Here is a 20,892-nt window from a genome sequence, read left to right on the forward strand (position 1 = left end):
CCCACCCCGGTCAATGGGGACACGGCCGTCTCCATTTCCCCCACCCCACTACACCACTCGCTCCCAGTCCCCAAAACCCTAGGGTTCGACACCTCCTTCGCCGACGACAACTCGTGGCCATGAATTCGCCGTCGTCGCCTCCTTCGCCCACTCCACGAGCGTACCCGGCCGCCACTAGTGGCGGTGCTAGAACTCCAACCCTGTGATGTCAATATGTAATATTATAAAAAGAATACCAATTTTTAACATAAATTTACACTTGTATATGAGGATTTTGCTAAAAAGCTGTGTAGTCAGTGGACTACACAGCCAAAGCTTGGCTTCGCCACGGACCACCATGGTCGGTGGGCGGGGAGCTATGCTTGCGGGGCGGAGAGTTGGCGTCCGTCGGAGTCGTGCAGCCCCCGTGCGCGGCGTCGCTGGCAAGCTGGCATGTCGTCGCCCGGAGCCTGAGATCGAGGAGGAAGAGATGGAGATCAAGGAGGAAGAGGAGAGGGAGATCGAGAAGAAAGAGGAGATGGAGTCAAGGAGGAAGTAAGCCTCGCGCCGCCGACCCCTCCTGAAGCTGCCCGGAGAACTTCCGTGCTGCCAGCGTCGGCCCATGATATTGAATGCGTGGTTCCGACGAGTAAAAAGAGGAGCGCCTGGTGCTCCACATTTGCAAGGCGTCACTGAACACCGGCGCCGAGGAGACACCCCGCCAGGTAGAATTCAAAACTAAGAAGGAGCACCGGAGGAAGATGGAGTTCGTGCGGGGCTTCTAAGCTAAGAATTAATGAGAACCAGAGGAAGATGGATGAGGGGCATGCGGAGGCGCAGCGCCTCCCGCTCCCCGATGAGGACGATTGAGCCGGCAAAGACTTCTCAATCAGCTTAACAGTCTCTTCAAAAGTCATGTCCTAGCACCATTCATCACGAAATGTTGGTATTGCCATAAGGTTCCAAATCTAGTGGCGAAGAACAATGGGCACATGCAGTGCAGATTTTTTTTTTAATATCAAACCTTCTCCTGAGATTTGCAGCACCAAGAAACTCATTTCTTATACATTTTCGGCTCTTGATGCATTTTTTTATTTAACCTCTCTTTTCTTGACAAGTAAATTTTTGAATAGATGTCACCTTGACTTTACTATCTTATACATTTTCCCATTAAGTTTGATTATGTATACAGTTAACAGTGTGATGTGCCCCTTCAATACATTGAAATATACTTCTGTTTTCAACAATAGGATTAACTCTTTTCAGCAATTAGAAGCACAAAACTTGGCGAGTTCCTCATATTTCATACAAAACTACTGTTTAAATACAACCAGATCATTACCTCGAAGGCTATGGTAATCTAGACCTTCAATATAGACAAAATTCGGCACGAAGTATCACTGCAGCTTATGGGATTACAAAATGGATGGAACAGAGTTCCTTTCTTATTTCTACAAGAGGACCATAAACAAAACTGACATACAACACCACAGGGCAATCGCCTTACATGAACATATATCCTAGTTATGACTTAGATACTTGTGGTAGCATCCCACAGCCGAAGAAGTCCATTGCGACCACCACTGCAGATTCTTTTCCTATCCAAGTCCGATGCTATACATCTCACCTATAACAAGGAAAGTAGAGTATATTTAAACATAATCTCCCTTATAGAAGGGGGCAAATGCAACTGTGATGTACTCCCTCCGTTGTATTTGTCACTGTTTCAGTGCAAGTTTGCACTAAAACAACGACAAGTATTTAGAAACGGAGGGAGTATTAATTTATTAAGCATCCTCTTTGAATTTAGAGTAAATATCACAAAACCTAAACAATTGGGGATGATCAGAAAACCACAAGTTTTAATTTCTTTTCAAGACTAGTTCAAAACTGCGACACTTATTTGAATCGGAGGTAGTAATTATTAACAGTCACAAAACCCAAATTGTGAGACCTGGGGCATTTGGCAGCGAATCTATGTGGTTGTGCTCATCGATCAGTTGCCACGTGGCAAAATAAACCAGGACCAGGACTGAACAAAGGTGAACCGGACCGACCTAGACCAGTCAAGTGATTTGGTTTCAGCAATGTGAAAACCTCCCCGAGTAAATTCCAGTTTTTACCCCCTACTTCAAATTTTTTTGACAGCAATTACCCCGTTTAGTAAAAGTTCTCTAGTTTTACCCCATTTAGCAAAAGTTTTCCAGATTTTACTCCATTTAACGAAAGCAAGCAAACAAGCAAATGCATATATGGACTATTAGGTTGATTAATCGCTGAACATGTACTACCCAACACCACAACGATTTCACCTTGTGAAAATTAACCAATTAACCAACCATGCATGCATGGAACTGAAAACAGATCGATCAATCGATGGAGTTGTACTACTGTCCTCCTCTAGGTCCAGCAGTGAGCTGCGGCATCCCGAGCACGCCGCCAAACTTGCGCTTGCAGCCATGGACAATACAGAAGGTCTGCATCCATGCATCGTCGTCATGAGCAATAGCACGACAGCCGCCCACAGCTAAGCAGCGGCCGCACTTGACCACCAGGTTCCGTGTTGCAGTCGAGGTGTAGAATGGGTAGGGTAAGCGTCGCCGTGGCCGCGTCGAACGTGATCCCGGGCTCCCGGCCATCCTTTCTGGCGCCGGCGCGAACCGCACGCTGTCGGGCGCCAGTCCCGGCAGGGCAGCTGCCCGCCCGAGCTTGCTCACGTCCAGTAGACGCGCGCAGTTGACACTCACCTCGACTTCTCACTTCCTTCTACCTGAGGCGAACCAAACTACGCTTCGAGTGTGCTTAGCTATCTTGATCAAAAATTGTCCGGTACAAATTTCCTTTCCTTTTTTTTCTTTCGTTCTTGGGTGAGTGGGGCCAAAATATTAAATGGGGTAAAATCTGGTACAACTTTCGCTAAATGGGGTAAGATAAGAGAATTTTCACTAAATGGGGTAATTGTTGTCAAAAGATTGAAATTAGGGGGTAAAAAATGGAATTTACTCAACCTCCCCTACAGTCATCACGCCATCACCTAGGTTCAGTTCTGGTCCTTGTTTATTTTGCCATATGGCAACTGACCTGCGGCCCCACCAGTCAGATTCGTTGTCAAATGCTCCAAATCTCACAATCCAGGTTTTATGTTAGTAATTAGTTTGTGATCATGTTATTTTTTTTCCAAGAATTGTAGTTTTCTGATATCAGATGACTAATTGTTGGGGTTTTGTGTCATTTACTCTTGAATTTGACATGACAACTTCTCGAAAGAACATAAGAACATGTGCTGTCATCAATCAATACTGCAAACATGTTAGCAAGGAATAAATTAAACAAAGTACTGAGATGTATACCACAGCGGCAGTTTTCTGGGGAGTTCTATAAAGCTGCCATCCTGCAACTTTTGATCCTGTATTTGAGAAATTTCCAAATCTTTCTTGTGGCCGATGGAAAAGCGACATAGAATTGTCAGCAGCACCAATTCCTAGCCAGTGATCACCAGCACTAATGGACAGAACCGATGCCGAGTGAAGTGTCAGATTCTTAACACATCTTATTCCTCCTACAAATGAAATCAAAATTACATGAGTTCCAGCCACCAGTTTGCCGCATCTGAAATTATATTATTTATTTACACATAGTCATAAGTTTTTAGATAAACTTTGAAACCATAACTACCATTGAACAGATCAGTTAATGGTAAAGAGCATAAATAAATTATTTGATACAGTAGTCTACAATCTTTTCTTTACTTTTTTTTGGGCGAAACGTTCATATTGTTTTCATGCCCAAACCCAAAGAGTTTCCATATTTCCACCACATTTGCGGTTTCCAGTCAATACGCAGCCACTCACAATCAAAGCTCCACGATACACTGGATTGGTACAAAGTGAACTATAACAAATACCAACATGTGGGGGAAGTCAATGATCTGCTCATGCTACTGTTTAGTCAATAGTACAGTGCATAGGAATGCCGCTGCAACCGCAAGGAGCTATTTCCAATTTTATGTAACTTTACTTCTGTCATCGGTTCATGTGGATCCTCAGTAAATAAGCAAACTCATGCTGTAACACGGTTTACTATCTCTAGTCTCGAGTCTCGACTGATACATACTATGTTCGCCTAGTGTAAGGTTCAAAACAATAAGGGAGCATACATAATTTTTCCTAAACAAGGTAAACAACAATAAATGAAGTAAAAGAGATGGAAATATTTTCATGCTCCATAAGACATCACCTTCATTTTCCCAAAAACGTATAAGCCCATCAGAGGAACCTGGCATATTAATTAAGGATCAGTATACATGTGACATGGAGGAGAATTCTTTAATCAGTACACACTGAATAATTTTGGCAGAGCTCAGCCCATAAATCGCAAATAAACAATGGCCACATACCAGTGATAATTCCTTTATCCGAAGGTGAGTATTCAACACAAAGTATAGGACCCGCATGGCATGCTAATACAGCATCACATGTTCCCCGGGTAAGAGACCACACCCTAGCCGTCCAATCATCACTACCAGTTATTATCGTTTCCCTAGTCATCCTCATTGATCTTTATATTAAAAAAAAAGCGTCAGCATCTGTAAATTACAGGTCGAAATCGCCAGTTCAAGATGTGTGGATGCTCAAGAGTCCAAGAGACACATTACCGTATCCACTTTGTATGCCCTTGAAGCTTGAACATCTGTTTACTCGACCGAATATCCCAGACATGTGCCACCCTGATGGAATGAACTTTTCAGAAATAGAATGGTTCTAGTTGCATAATTATTAAATTAAAACATCAAAAATATTTTCAAATTGAAAAAGTACATACACATCCCTCCCAGCAGCTGCCAGAATTCCAGTTGAGTCATCATATTCCATGCATAGAACTGCACTTTGACAACGACCCACAGTAGCAACACAAGCATCAGTCCGGACATCCCACATCTTTACAGTACCATCATGAGATGCAGTAAGAACACGTTCTCCTGAGAGCATCCGAACAGAAGTGACCTATAAGATCAATTGTGCATGAACATGTGCTTAGTAAGGGTTGGGCATGGAGACATTGAAACATAAGTTACTACTATTAATGAAAAGGCTGACCGGTGCATCATGGCCCTTTAGATCTTCCAAAAGCATAAAAGCTTGCTTATCCCAGACTATGACAGATTGATCATCAGCTCCAGAAACTATTTTGCCACGATCTGAACTAATTGCTCGAACTGTCCTGCAAAAATTGAAGAAAGTGAACAGCAGTTAATATAGACTGAATTTCGGTAGTGGCCAAGTAAAAGACGCTGGAGACTACAATAATTCTAGAGAGAAAAAAGACCAACCAAAACTACATGATCTATCTCTAAGTCAGGTAGTCATAGAACTAATATGAACGTATCAGTCAGCCATAAAACACAAAACACCTTACACAGCACTTTTTAATTAAAAATCGTTCATCCAATTAATGTTACTATTGTCCTATGTTTTTCATAACAACTTTGTGTGAGATTGAGCACAACGTTCTTCCAGGAACCTATGCATGGATATTCTTTTCTTAATAAGAAAAGGTGTAGAACTTATCCAATTCTCGGCAAAATAAAAGGAAAAGGAAGAAAAGGCTAAGGATAAACAGAACATTAACCATACCAGAACTATGCTTGACAGGGGCAGATATAAGGGATGAAATCATTAAATGCAACCCATGTCACTCATTAAGATGGTTCAAGTTGTACTGCTTGCAGCATTATTACCGCGTCTAAAATGATCAATTTTAGTTAGTTATAGTTAAGTAGTTCAGTAGATGCTGAACTACAATAGGATCAAAATTAAGTGATAATACAATATTCACAGAGCTGACCGATTGACCGCTGCATCTAGTAATCTCGATGACTTACCTAGTATGCCCTTTAAGCGTTGCTCGAAGTTCAGAACCACGCAAACTTGGATCCCAAACTTTTACCTGCATGAAGAATCAAAGTATCACTCCATGCCCACATTAAAGACATATATAAACACAAATGTTGATCAAGAGATTTCATTGTAATGTAGCATAGCCATATGGAGAATGAAGAAATGGTTATAACATAAAAAGACAAACAAATACATGACAACATAAAATACAACAGTAAACTCTAAACAAGGTGTACATCTGTGTCCAATTTTAACAATGTAAGCAGATGGTAGCACTGAGAACTGAAGATAATGAATGAGTATTACACAGATGTTACTGAAACCCTCGACTCGTCAAGAGCACTATTTGCAATAGTCAAAGAAGTTTTACAGTTTTACTAACAGTACAAACACCCACATATTGCTAAACTTACAAATGCAAGGGCTGAAGCACAAAAAGTGTTACACAACATGACTATACAGAAGTAACCAGCCAATTACAAGCCCTCCAGGATAAATGTAGCTATCAGGAATAATCCATCGTGAAGCTGAAATCCGATTCTCTGTAAACTGGATGAAAACTGAGTTGTAGGTGACAACCAGCCAGTTCTCATTTTCAAACCCAATTACAGCCACGTTTCGAAACCATATCTCTAAACAAATATTCTTTAACATCGCCATATACCAGTTTTTGTCAACGAAAAGTACAAGTAAAACCATATATGGTATTTTGAAAGGATTCTGATTAATGCAATGTGCTTCTAATTTTCCTTGCAGGTTGATGATAATGTCAGAATTCATTTTCCTTTTACTTGCAAAACATCCTACACTTTAGTGTTAGCAAAATTCAGAGAGAACACATCACAGCAAATCAAAGAAATTTGGCCCTGATATGGTGTTGGTGTGATAGATTACAAAATGAATGAAGAGCAACAATTGAATAAAAATAACTATGGCAGCATGAAGCCACAAGCTAACCGTGCAATCTGTGCTCCCACTGATGAAAAATCCAGCATCTTCACGATCGCCAACAAGGTCCCACACCTCTTTCCTTGTTACACAATGAAGCGCAGTGATAGCAGCTGTGTGTCCTCTAAGGATCCTCATATTTGTTTGAGTTTTCTTTTGCGCAGCAGCTAGGTCTGTTTTGCCTGCGGTAGCACCAGCCTTTGGATCACCTAAGATAATCCCATTGTCAAGTCATATTAGAGAGATTTTGGAGATGCCTAGATGATATATATTTTACGTAGTTCTCAACGGGAAAAAAGGTGGGAGTAGCTGAAAACGTACTAGCTCGGTTGAAGGAGCTAGCTCTTAAGCTTCTGTCCCTACTGAACATACTGTGCACCCAACTTCGGCCTAACACAGATGCCTCAGCAGGCTGTTCGCTTTCATCAGATATATCCAGCGCCCGAGGGGAAGCCATGCTATATGAAGGTAGTGGTTGGTTTTTTCCTACAGGGGCCCCCCAATAGCCAACACGGAGTTGTTGCAGATGTGTGAGCAATGCTCTAAGTTTGATCTGACAGAAGTAAAAAAACACTAATTAGAAAATAGGTGTTTAAAGTAGGCAATTATCAACAGCATTGTTATGTCTTAGTTTGACTCACAAGCTGCTTATAACCCAAGTTGTTTCTCTCTGCTATTTTCTCAATCATATTCCAAGAATCAATATCAGGTAGTCCCAATCCAGCCTCCATTAGACAAAACGAGAAGTCAGAATAGCAAAATTTCAATTATTTTACAACGGATACAAGAACCTGTTAAGTACCATGTGAGTTGCCATGACAATGAGCTGTGCAGTAACTAATGTTACATAATTTGTTGACCTGAGAAATATTAAAATAAAAGAGATAAGATAACATATAATAGCATAGTAGAGATTGGATTTTGTGCTTGTATCGGTGGATGCTACCACCATCTCATTTATGAAATGTGCCTTGAAAAGTGTGCACATGTTCTCACCATAGACTGGTAGGTGAGAGAATGTGCACAAATCTCCAGGCACATTTAACGGTTGAGATAGTGAGAGAACACAGCCAAATATAAGCAAAAGGAGCTTTCCCCAAAGTAGATGCACTGGTACTACTGAAAATTTATAACTACAAAAAACTTGTCCAGACAGAAAAAAGATGAACATTGGCATCAACAAAAACTATTTTTCCATGTTTCAGTTCAACCAACTTGATGTAATTTTACAAATCTTGTACATCAATACATGGTTATTTTAGTACGGAAGGCACATGAAAGCATAAGAAGGCAAAATTATAGTTTTTTCTTGCACACACATTGCAAAACCATATATATGTAACATGTTCCTTATGGTTAACATTTTGAAGCTGCGTCGATAGTATCTGGCTACTCTCTATTATGTACTCCCTCCATCCCATATTAAGCGTCACAACTTTGTCTAAACAAATAATATGGGACGGAGGGAGTAGCAAATAATACCAATGCATGATGCCAAGGCATGTACAGATAAAATTCAGAAACTTACTTGTTGGAACAGTTTTCCATCAAATATTCAAAGTAGCCATCCCAGAAACTGCCAAGAAACACCCATGTATCATATTCACATCATAAACAGACACTAAAGTCATACATGGAAATAAACCTAAACAAACAGAAGCAGGGCGATTGGATCTCCCATCAATTATGAAACCACTCAATAATGTGATCCACCTGATAAACTTGAACATACTCCAGGGAACGTGATCCACACAGGCCAACGAGTAATTGTGCTATTCGCGATAGGAAATATTTGTTTGAATTCACGTAACTTATTTTATTCTCTTCACTTTTCAGAATTGCCTTTTCTTTTACTTAAAACAAGAACTGAACCTACATGCTATCTGTCAATTCAAGCCCCCAAAGTTCTATTCAAATCATACACACCCTGAACCTAGTACAAAACAAAGCTGGATGAAATGACAAGTTAATGTGCTGTTCAAGGACAATGTGGCAACACTTGTACATTACAGACTGACATGGCAAATGGATTGCACATTTGGACATTAATCTCAACTTAAGAAAGCTTGACATACCGAAGCTCCTCCCATACTGATAGAGATAATAGATGACGCTGAACATAGTCTTGAACATTGTTTGGGTCCTTCCTATACATTTCAGCAGAAACTTCAAGAGCATCTCTAATTGTTGACACATCATCGCGGGAGTTGGCAAGAGTTATGGCCGTCTTAAGCTGCATGAAGAGAGACTGATGAGATATTTTTCAAGAATGAACACAACAAAGAAGCAAATAACATAAGCATATTGTTAGTTCTGCATGTATGCAAAACGCGCAAGTTTCATAAGGCTGTAAAAGAAGAAGCTTAACGTAACTTCCATAGTTTAGTAATAATTAACTGGATGCAGCATCACAAATATGATCTTTTGTAATGAGATATTGTGTTCTAAAGACAGTACCCACCACCACCTGATACACAAGTCAAATTTCCGTAGCAATGGAATACATTTCATGTGTTATCACAACTAGTGTGCTGATTTACCTACGTCGTGTTAGCCAGCTAGTATCATGTCAATCACTGGCTTGAACAGGATCACCGTTTGAAAAAGAAAAAAAACAGTATCCATAATATGCAAACTGTGGGGCTATCAAATAAGAAAGAAGACTCACCAGCTCTTTTACAGCAATAAACTGCTCATCAGTCAAGCGGCATTGCCAACCCTATAAGGTAGAAGTTATACATGGCGTGGATCAGAAAGTGATAAGGTATATATTCACTAGTTATGAAATTCAGATTACCGAATGAATGTGCTCTCTGATGCATTCAACAAAACCACTCCCTCCGATGCCTTCCGCATCAGACTCAATCAAAGCTGCAAAAAGGTAACGGAAATTATGTTGGGCGATTAAAAAATCTAGAGATAAGTAGGCTGCATAATGCCACTATTATGGTTCGAACCGAAACTTCAACATACCAAGAATGGTGCCATATTCGAATGATGAAAGAGGATCCTCTGTTGCCCCAAGTCTCAGAAGACGAAGCCATAGGCCCTGAAGGCAAAAAAATGCAAATACTTATAATTTGTTTATATATGCAGCAAGAATCTGTATTCTATATGCATCTAACTTTTTCATGATAACAGTAACTTTCACCATAGTTTAGATCATCAACAGTACCTGGAGCTTGACTTTTATATCCAGAACCATCCTTTCTCTCTCAGCCTGTAGATCACATCAAAGTGCGATCATTATTATTTTAAGAAAAGAAAAGTTGCCCTTCAATGCATAACAGAAACAAGGTAAAAATTATTTTACAAAGCAGTACACTTGACTTACCGCCCGCTCTCTGGGACTCAGGCTTTCTGCCTTTGGACCTCCATTGATTCGGACAGCGGGAGAGCTGAAAAGACACGTCAGTTGACATACAGAAATAGTTGCTGGAAAAAGTTAACAGTGAAAAAGATTACAGGTGTGTCATCTTACCTTGGTACTTGCTTACTAGCCCCACTAGCTAATGCTAGAATTGATTTTCGTTTTTCTTCTTGATCTTCTGTTCTTGCATTTGCTGGAAAACTTTTATAACAGTGTCTATTTCCAGGTTCTGCAAATGAGTTTATGGCTAATTATCTTTCCAAAAGCAATGAAACCGCAGCACTAAATCAGCCTCACGCCCCAGGTACTACGAGTCAAAATAAACCTCAACATGGAGAAGGTTAGAAAATATAATAGTTACATGGTTCCTTCAGAGATATAGAGAAGGAAGAAAAGTTGAGCTGTGTGAGACAGCTCAACACCAAAACCACTGTGTATATTGTGTTCTTGAATGGGTTGTGTGAGGCAACCCAAGGAATAAGGAGTTGCAAGTTGCAGCTCCAACACATACACCATAGTGTATAAGATCCAATAAAGCAATGCTGAATTATCTGCATAATTCTAAGTGGGCATGTTCCTCAGGTGATCTGATGCTAACATGACCCAACTGACAGTAAAGATGGAGTAATGGAGAGGAAAAGGATCTCTAAAGCAAGTATGATCACTTAATGTCACAATGAACATGGAGTAGTGCATTTACCTACACCAATATAAAAAGCATGAGTTATGTTTGATCCAATCAATCCAGAGTATCCATAAAATGGATCCAATAGATGACAAAACAAGTTGGAACCTTGCACCCTGTAGTTGCATAATTAACCTCCTAATTACTCAAGCTCCAATTAGCTACTCCCTCCGATCCATAATAAGTGTTGTTGATTTAGTACAACTTTACTAAATCAACGACACTTATTCTGGATCGGAGGGAGTACTTAATTGCATTATTATTCTCCTTTTACCAAATAACTTGCCTTTACATCTTATCTCAGTTTCATGTGTCTGTAACTGTATATCTTGCGTCATATATATTGCGTAAACGTGCATTGCATGTAATGCACGTAACACAATTGCTAGGATGTATTGTGCATGGCTTTAGAAGTATTACTATATTTAAGCTGTATATTCTAGTACTGCTGTGATACGGTTTGAACTGCTAAAAACACGGAGATAAGTGTGACAATAAGATGGAGGGAGTAAGTGTTAGGCAAAAAAGAAAAGGTAGATAAGTACCTGAACCTACAGTCTCAGAATCAGCTATTGTTATGATCTCAGGATCAGCAACATGGGAAGGAAATATGGCCAGAGGGCTTTGTCCTCTCCCAGTTGCATCCTGCAACTTATCCAGAAGGTTATTGGTGTATTCTTCTGAATTGTTGCATCTTTCAAGATAATCCAAGAATCCCTGAGTCTCTATGAACTGCATAATCTGTGAAACAAACATCAAATTTAGTAGTTTGTTAGGATATGGTCAAGCTGGATATACAACAGCAGTGTCAAGAATACAGACACATAACATAAGGTTGGGGTACTCTTTGGTTAACTATGTATATGCTTAGGCCCTACCAGTCTACCAAGGAAATATAAAACTGAAGTACGGTATACACAACAATAGTACTTAAATTAGAAGAGCTGTTGCATTATAAAACAGATAGCCTATTGTGAGCAACAAATATAACTCACGTAGCATCAGCAAAAGTCAGAAATCGTTGAGTTCTACACTAGGATCAACAAGTCTGATAGCAATTATCGCTCACCAAAGCACTCGGTAACCATTATTATCAGATGAAATCCAAGTAAACTATAAATTTTGCAATTCAAATGGTAAAGAGCTTCCGCATATTTCTTTCTAAAAACATGTGTGCGTCTGTATGCACATAATAGCAGACTCATGAAGATTGTTGAATAGGTCAATGGGTAAATAATGAAGGAACCAAAGTACCAAATTTCAAGACTTGGAGTGTTAGATGTAATGTTGTAAATATGTCGAGAAAGCCCATCTAGCAGTAGGTTAGGCACTTAGGCCTGTGCAAAACTGTTGCTCGTGACTCTTATATAAATCTAAGTATGCCGATGCGACTAGGGAATAAGGTGCACGGTTCTTATTTGCAAACGGCAGGGTCATTAGTTACTTCCGAAGTTAAGGAAAGGATCATAATAAAGCATGAACAAACTTCCATGTTCTCTGGAGGATGAACTTTGTATAGCACACTGCACAAATTGTAAAAGAACAAACAGCTTAAGTGACATATAGCTCTATTTATCTTCAGGCCAATTCCTAGTCTATTATGTACAGTACTAAAACTACATGACAGGTTAACCAGACAAAAGAGAGCTATGATAGAAAATCCAACAAAAATCAAAACATCTGGTTGTTAATTTGGTGTGCCATCTTTGAAGTAACGCATAACTGTAAGATCTCAGCAAAGAGGTACCTTTGACTAACCGTAGTTCAGGATAAATTTCTACGTTTACACGTCTAGCAATCCTATGAGTCTACGAATTGCCAGACTATCCCAAGCCAGCCCAAGAGAAATCTTACGATTACTTAGCTATCTATAGTCTATATGCTGATGCAAGTATCTCACATGGACTCGTTGAATTTTCTTATGTTTGAGATAGAATATATACCGTATGATGCACAAATCAATATAATTACATTTTGCGTTACATGCTTACATTAAGGGATGAATTAGAAGTTCCTAACTATTAAATGTACTTCCACAAATCAATATAATGTCATGTACATGAGCATTGGCAGAGCTAGAAGAGTTGAAGGAAAACAATTTAGGGACTTAGATGTAAGAAAATAGAGTGATTCCCCCCGAACTTCCTCCACCACCATCTAATGTACAAACAAAATTCAGCTTGACGGTCCATACTCATGTACAAACTCTATTAGACCACCAGGGTCAAGAATAACTAATTCCGCCACCAGGTCCATCAACCAAGCCAGACAGAGCAGCATGTGCGTAACTTTCTTACGTCGCATTCCAAAATAGTTACGTCGGTCGTAACTTTCTTATGTCGCATGCGACTATATCATGTCGCACTTCTTTGTGTTGCACATGCGCGTGTGTGGACAGAGGAGCTTACGTCGTATGCAACGTAATTTTACAACGACTGACTCTGGTCCAATTTCCACCCGCACCGGAAGCCGCATGCAACATAATTTTACATCGACTGTTGGGTCTCACGGGTCTGGCGCGGCTGGCCCCCCTGGGAGTCAAATTGTGCGACTCTATATATAGCACCGTAAGTATCATCTACCTTATATTCACATACTGATCTATTATTGCAAAAAAAAAAAAAAAAAAAACAGCAGCTCAGTGCAAAGGACCAACAGGTCGGCTCACTGCTACCAAAACTTTACTTCTGCATGTTAATGTAGTATCACGTACATACGAGACCGTCTTATGTACAAATAAGCCGGTTTGGCGATCCAAACTTTAAGCTTGTATACTAATCTAATCTCATGTACAAAGAATTGGTGGCACACTCACAATCCAATATTTAGTTATGTATACCGATGTGCTATATCATGCACAACCAACATGCTGAGTAAGCACAGATGAATGAGCGACTTTCTCATAACTGGTCTAAGCATAATCTCACATACAGATGCCTGATCATCTAACATAAAAACCAAAGGGCGGTAAGACTACCCATACGCTAATTCCGTGTACCGATGTAATTGCAGGTATAAAGAAATGACCAAATCGTATGCACTAATCTAAATGTCGCGTACAAATTAATTAAATGACAGATAATCCAACATAGAAACCAAGTGTTGGCTCCGATGATCCGAACTTCAATTCCATTTACCCCGCTCAAATAATACGTAACCAATCGATCCAATAGCAAATAAAAAAACTGACATGGGACACCATGATAGTATGTATAAATAAGAGTAGACCAAGGATTGCACTTAACCGCACCCTCATATCTGACTTAGAATTAGCTTCCAGAAACAAATCATTCATGGCCATTATCAAAGACCTTAGCGTCCTCTGATAATAACAGGATTGAATTTTGGTAAAGTACATCAGAGTCACAGTTCACGGTCAGGTCTTTTGTGGCTTAAGTTAATGAGGGCATTATTTTGGTCCTGAACTTCGGACGTAAGCCCAAAAGATCTTCTGAGCACTGGTAAACGGGCGAACAGAAACTTAATAGATATGCAACTCTATTAACGGAAGGGGAAAAAATTTGGACTCATATCCAAAGTTTAGAGACCAATATCACCACTTAGACGTTAGGGTTCAAAAAAGACATAACTAAAGTTGAAGACATCTTTTCATTCATTCATCAAATATATAAAGATGTAAATGGCCAATCCTGACAACATCACAATGATATAAGGATAGAACACATAGGCATAACAAGGCAACCAAAAAGAGGCAATGCAGGAACCATAAGCATACCATTGACATGGACTCGACAGGCTGATTAGTTGCTCGAGAACGCTTCTTAAGAAATGCTTGAGAATTGAAGCCAGTTTGTAGAGCATTATCCTGACAAGCAAACCTCTTGAGTTACCACCAAAAGAGATAGTAGGAAAATAACAGTCAGAATATTTATTAGACAGGATGGCTTACAATGAAGTTCCGGTAACCACTCATAATCTGTGCAAAGAATCTCAAGAATATCATCCTGCACACACAAAAATCAACTAATAAAACAATTCCCTTGATGCCCAATGGAGAACAGAATAGTACTAAAACAAAAATCATGACTTCGGGACTTCGAATTTCTGCAGGATAGTAGTATGAAGACCCAGAGTAGTCTTTGGAGTTAATTCACAATCAAACCATGCATCATAAATAGCTATAACTCAGTATTGATAGAGCTGAACATGTTCCATTTTGCTCTCAATTTCCAACTATTTTATCATGCTCGGCTGCATGATTGAGAATAGTCTACATGCAGTGATTCTGACCCCACTCACGTGTGTATATACACTTGTGCAGGCGATATAATTAAACTTTAACTTATTTATACATATTCTTGTCTAAGATACTAGGCCTATATTGAGTGTTAGTGGCTGAGTGCTAGCACAATACTAGGCCTATCATCATTACACTTGCACAAACATTGTATTAATTAGCCTGTAGTAATTGTGCATAGATACAAAGTAAATGTTAAAAGGCAGCACAGAATTACCTAAGCTGAAAATCATGCTCTTGTCCCCATGATTTTGTGCCAGCCCTTATAGAATGGTCACCCATACTGCCAAGATTGATTTTCATGTAATCAATGCTCACTACATTGGGTTGTAGTAGTTTCAGTATCTCACCACGCAAGAAACTAAGCTCGGTTTCTGGTATAGGAGGAATTTCCTCCGTGGTCGTTATCCGATTATATTCGAGATCAACCACCACTACCTGCAATCCCAAGCAGCCATGCATTACCATCAACACATCATTGTGATGCATCGCAGTGGTACAGTTTGAGAAAAAATAAAGATAGCTAACAAGGATAAGGTAAGTTGACATTGGTTGGCAAAACTAACTAAGAAGAACTTGGATGGATAGTGCAATATCATGGTCATAAATGTATTCATTCAATATGTGCAGTACAAGAATTTCATATTGAAGCATATGGTATATATACCCAGAAATGCAAATCAACTTCTCATGTTAAGACTATGGTACAGCTACCTAGAAATCAGCTACGGTGACAGTGGATGTTCAGTTACAAATCAGCATGTTGTTCTCATGGAAATTAGCCACACATCTGGAAGAAAATTTTGAGCTCTCGGGCTGCAGATACTAGTAACAAAATTCTTGAAATAACTTCAACCAAATTTTTTCACTCCCAAAACACCGCAAGATACCTTGCACACACACACACACACACACACCGTCTTCACTCTCATAAAGGACTAATTCACACTAATAAAAGAAAAGTAATACATAAGTTCAAGAGACAGAGGGAGGCACAGAAAGAAAAAATGGATAATGACATCTTAATGTTGCAACTTACACCATCCATTGTCACCGTAGATGTGTCAACACCTGAATGAAGTCCCATCATGTAGGGTGTCGGAGCATCAATGTAATCAACCCCACTAGAGAAAATTATTGGGATGTAGACATGCTGCAGCACAACAAATAGTAAGTTCGGAATAATACACCATATGAGCAATAACGTGCAATGATGAGGATTTCTGGGAACAAATATGAATGAAATCCTCAGGAGCAACGATTATTTTCCAACTTTGTCAATCCCACTAAAAATATTGAGAACAGAAAGGCACACATTTGAAAGAAACATACCTGCCACCTAATTGGGTATATTAAATGGCATATGGCTTCTGAAACTAGAGTCAATAGTGTGTACCTGCATTATGAACAAAAGAGAAGTACTTAGGATAAACTTCAAAGGCTTCCTGCATTCAAGTTACTGTTGCATAACAATTCTTTCCATCAAACTAATATGCAGAGCTAAGGTTGAGATGGTATAATGTAAAAACATGGTAAAAAGTTCCATCGCAAAACTCAACAGACTTATTTGATCTTAGCAATATCCTTCTTTCAAGCAGAACAGCAGTAAAGAGCTGTATTAGTTTATCAACATCAAGACACTGCACCAATGGCTGGAAGGATATCTGCAATCACAGCAAGCGAAATATAACTAGTTGGATGTGAAGAAAATTATCTAGAATGGTACTGGAAAGATGGCTGAGAAACATAAGAAGAAATGGCAAAGGAAGTCACACATCAGCATGGGGAAGCCATTCTTTTGGAGGGGTTTCCACAGAAAGAAGGCAATTATCAATGGCAAACAAGACACGATCCTTTCCTGGTGTTGGTAATGGAACATTTGACACCACATGGGATATTATGTCCCACAAAGGTTTGCTGAAATCAGAGCCAACAAAAATTAGGACATGAAAAAGTTGAAGCTCGAGTAGATAAAGCACATGAACAACAAAGTTTACCTACACCCAGCAGGAGAAAAACAAAGGACAAATATTTCCTCTAGAGCATCACGAAGGACTTGGAAACTAGGAGAATGGGACACAAAGCAGATGCATTTATCAGCAAAAGAATTCACCGGAATTTGGTAGGCCTCAATAATATCTTCACAAATTGGATCCCGAAATGCAATACAACTGACGTAAATTTTTGAACCATCCCCCTCTACAAGAAATGACAACTAAGTTAAGGCTATGTGTATATAGTAAGCAATAATAATTCTAACTGGAACGGTTAAAAGCATGTCCAAAGTTGGGGAAATGCCCTATCAACAAGAGCAATTGATCTGATTAATCACATACCTGTCAAAACTATAGGATAGCTGCGTGGATAGGTTGAGACATCGTTAGCGTCCAACCCAGAAGAGTATACTCTTACTCCCGCTGGCAAAACACACTGCAGTTATCACCCGTGAATGATAGAAGGGTTCAGATTCAACAATAAAACAAAAGAATCAGATTCAGGGATAAAACAGAGACATGGTATCATGATTGTCACTCAAGCATTTAAAAAGTATTATAAAATGAAAGCATTCACATTCCTCTTTCTCCCATTATAATATTTTATCTTCAGTCATCTGGCAAATATCTCAACTCACTATTTTATTGGGGTTCACATTTCACTCCTGGAAAATGTCATGTAATTATCCACCATTGATCAAAGAACATATAATGGTTAAATTAATTGCATAGCACACCCTGTCCCTTCTTTTCTGTCCTGTGTGTCATTAACTTGTTGCTTTGATAATATACAGCTTACAGCATAATTTCACTTTACACTGTAAACTAAGTTTGGTGTAAATTATATGTGCTTCTATAGAAAGGTCACACAGCAAGTATATGACTGAACATGCTAAAACAACATGCACCTACACAAATCACACGTCACATGTAACAGTATTCTTCCATATTCAATCATCTCTAACCACACAGATGCTCCCTGCTTCCACCAGTTCACATAGCATCACACAGCCCATTAAGGGGCAGAGAGACCACCGGGCAAGCCGGAGCACTTGCCCTAGAAAGCAAGCAGAGACAAGCCGGCAAGGGAGCGCTCCCTAGCTACATCGTCATTTTTCCTAGCTAGCAAGAATTTGAACTTGTCATCGTGACTTTCAATAAAGAGACAATAAGGTAATTGTCCAAAGAAGAAATCTCTGCTGAGCAGAGCTAGGTTAGCCTCTAGTAGTTTAGTGTGCTAATAAAGCAGACTGGTCCAATTGGCCTGGGAGCCCTACACGCTCATCCTTGAAATCAAACATCAGACCCAAACAAATCGAATCAACAAACCCTGTATAGGCTGGCGAGCAAGCAGTGGCATGGTGCAACAGCAGCAGACTAGTAACTCACTGTGATCAGAAGCAGGCCAGCAAATATGCAGACGATGGTATAACACTGCAGGTCAACAATCCACGTTGCAGTGCTGCTGTCTACAATTTGCTCAGCCATTCATAAGTTCTGCCTCCACCAATACACAGGGGAGTACGAAATGGCGCATACAATACTGAACTCAGCACACGAGAGCATCACGAATTCACAGCTAACGATCAAACATTTCGAAGTTAGCAACACCAACAGCCCCAGCCAAAGAAAATGCTAACAGTACAGGATTAATTAGCAATGGTCACCAATTTGGCCATTTCACTGAGAATTCGAACGATGAGTGCCGAAGCATATCGCCGCAGGACCAATTGAAAATTGAGGCAGTGAGCAGAAAGGGGCGGGATCTCCGACTCACGGTGGGGAGCTGCGGGGGCGGGGGAGGGTAGAGCGCGTGCCCCGAGTGCGGGAACTGGTCGATGAAGGCGGGCATGTACATTTCGTCGGCGCCATGGAAGCCCTTGACGCCGTCAAGCGCTCGGATCTCCGGCCCCAGCCCGCACACCACGAAGTACTCGAAGATCCGAGATGTTGATGCCATCTCCCGCCGCTGCCGATCAGCGGTCGGCGCGCCCGGCCGCCCGTCTCCCGGAAGGGGGATCCACGGCGCGGCGGTTGGTCTCCTTCGATCTCTCTATGTTCTCCACTCTGCGCGAACGGGAGGAGGTGATGAAGGTTGCAGCCTTGCAGGAACAAGGAAGGCGACAAGGCTAGGTGGGTCGGGTCGTCTTTTTTTGGCCCGTTAAAATTTTGGGAGGCAATTTTTGGTTCTCTTTTCCATTCGTGTTTGGCTAACTGAATGGTCTTGTTTTTTTACATCTTAAGTACTCTCTCGTTTTACTTCAAACTTGAACTAAAACAGCGACAAATATTTAGAAACGGAGGGAGTATATTGCAGCGGAGAAACTCTAGTAGAAAACCCTAGCCGTCGCCGCCTTCTTCAAGGAAGCTTCAATCTCCAGCGGCTCCCCTCGTCTCTCACGGCCGATCTGGCTTTAAGAGACGAGGGGAACCACGGACCAACGTCTGGCATCAAGTTTTGCTACATTATTTTATTATGTTTTTGTGTGCTTTTCGGTGGCGTCTTGGCGATGGAGACACCGTCATCTAGAAGATTGCTGCCCTGGCTTCTTCATCGTCCTGGTGTAGACATTGCAACCTATGCCATGGAGTCAGTGGTTCTCACGACACGTCTTTTCGTGTTTTTGGTCTTATTCCTTGTTGATTCATCGACGAAGAATCAGTTTTACAGCTTGTCTTGCAAGGGGTATGACCCCGGCCATGGTGCGTTCAATGATCTTAGGTTCTCACTATTTGAGGTAGGCGGCTCATGCGACTTTTCAAAACCTCTGAGATTAATTCAGCTTGTGCAAGCATGGTATTCTGCAATTTTTTCAACGAATACGTGGAGAAGCATCAAGATGCGAAAGATGGATCAAGAGAAGTTTACTTCAAAGGACTACAATGAAGTTTTTAGTTTTGTTGAGTATCTTTGTTATTTGTGTTCGTTCGTGTATTGATCTTTTCTACTTTATCTCTTGAATCAATAAAGCCAGATGGTTGCTCTCAAAAAAAAAAAGAATGGTCTTTTTTTAGGAAACATTCTAATTTTTGGTAAGACGAAAGCAATCGAAGGATATCGGAGCATAGTGGCCGCCTAAAACCCTAAACGCTGAAGTTTGTGATCTTTGTCGGTTCCCCTTCGATTTGGTATTGGGAGACTGTGTATTTCTTTTCATCAGGTTTTGTATCCTTGACAATGACATTCATAGCGGTGGAGGCGGTGATGTGTGGAATATTGGTCTCCCAGCTCTTTTTCGTCCTGGTGTAGTCAACATGGTACGTTCCATGCAGCTAATGAATTTAAGGTTTGTACTTTTGTTATTTGATCCTTACTCGTTAGTTCGGCGACAAATCATTTGAGGTGCGATGGTATAACCCAACAATCCTGCCATAAAACCATTGTTATGTGGTTGCCAATTACTCCCTCTGTCCAACAATAAGGGGCATATTAGGGTTCGGTTGACCAACCCTTTGACCACAAATTACTTCATGAATATGAGACTAATGTGATCAAAATCATAACCATAAGCAAATATCCTTAAGTAGGAACATAATGGATATGAAACTATGTCATATAATTATATATTAATAGAGTAATTTATGGTCAAAGTATTGGTCAAAGGAAAGCTAATACATCCCTTATTGTTGGACGGAGGTAGTATGATATATGTTGACATGTTGAAATGTGATACGTGTAAGACATTGCAAAAGTGCATCTAGTGTCTCTAATGGGTTTTGAATGATTAAGGACAAAATGGTCAAGGTACTAATGAGTTTAA

The 20,892-nt window shown here is 40.2% G+C and overlaps 1 protein-coding gene across 1 annotated transcript; it reads right to left on the bottom strand.

The window, feature by feature from the left end:
• Positions 1-1,216: 1,216 nt before the first annotated feature.
• LOC100845189 (DENN domain and WD repeat-containing protein SCD1) lies at positions 1,217-19,255 on the bottom strand. Its single transcript, XM_010233639.2, has 31 exons — positions 18,909-19,255; positions 17,474-17,567; positions 17,135-17,336; positions 16,913-17,054; positions 16,701-16,801; positions 16,470-16,533; positions 16,177-16,290; positions 15,355-15,575; positions 14,790-14,844; positions 14,616-14,705; positions 11,425-11,620; positions 10,306-10,423; positions 10,159-10,222; positions 10,000-10,044; positions 9,798-9,873; positions 9,622-9,695; positions 9,493-9,543; positions 8,900-9,057; positions 8,353-8,400; positions 7,627-7,684; positions 7,466-7,549; positions 7,146-7,377; positions 6,834-7,033; positions 5,861-5,925; positions 5,076-5,199; positions 4,801-4,982; positions 4,634-4,705; positions 4,376-4,536; positions 4,216-4,254; positions 3,330-3,538; positions 1,217-1,606 (listed from the first exon to the last, which is right to left on the bottom strand). Exons 1-31 carry the CDS (start codon positions 19,089-19,091, stop codon positions 1,511-1,513), a joined length of 3,618 nt encoding a protein of 1,205 aa, XP_010231941.1. The 5' UTR covers positions 19,092-19,255; the 3' UTR covers positions 1,217-1,510.
• Between the last annotated feature and the right edge of the window lie 1,637 nt (positions 19,256-20,892).

Source organism: Brachypodium distachyon, chromosome 2, assembly GCF_000005505.3.
Source record: "Brachypodium distachyon strain Bd21 chromosome 2, Brachypodium_distachyon_v3.0, whole genome shotgun sequence".
Classification (NCBI taxonomy): domain Eukaryota; kingdom Viridiplantae; phylum Streptophyta; class Magnoliopsida; order Poales; family Poaceae; genus Brachypodium; species Brachypodium distachyon.

Excerpts from the sequence above, each read along its gene's own strand:
- LOC100845189 (XM_010233639.2), bottom strand. The coding sequence starts at position 19,091 with ATGGCATCAACATCTCGGATCTTCGAGTACTTCGTGGTGTGCGGGCTG. Across the intron at positions 15,576-16,176 it reads CTACGGTGACAATGGATGGT|GTAGTGGTGGTTGATCTCGA; the intron begins GTAAGTTGCAAC and ends TTGGGATTGCAG. Across the intron at positions 9,058-9,492 it reads TTATTGCTGTAAAAGAGCTG|CTTAAGACGGCCATAACTCT; the intron begins GTGAGTCTTCTT and ends CTCTTCATGCAG.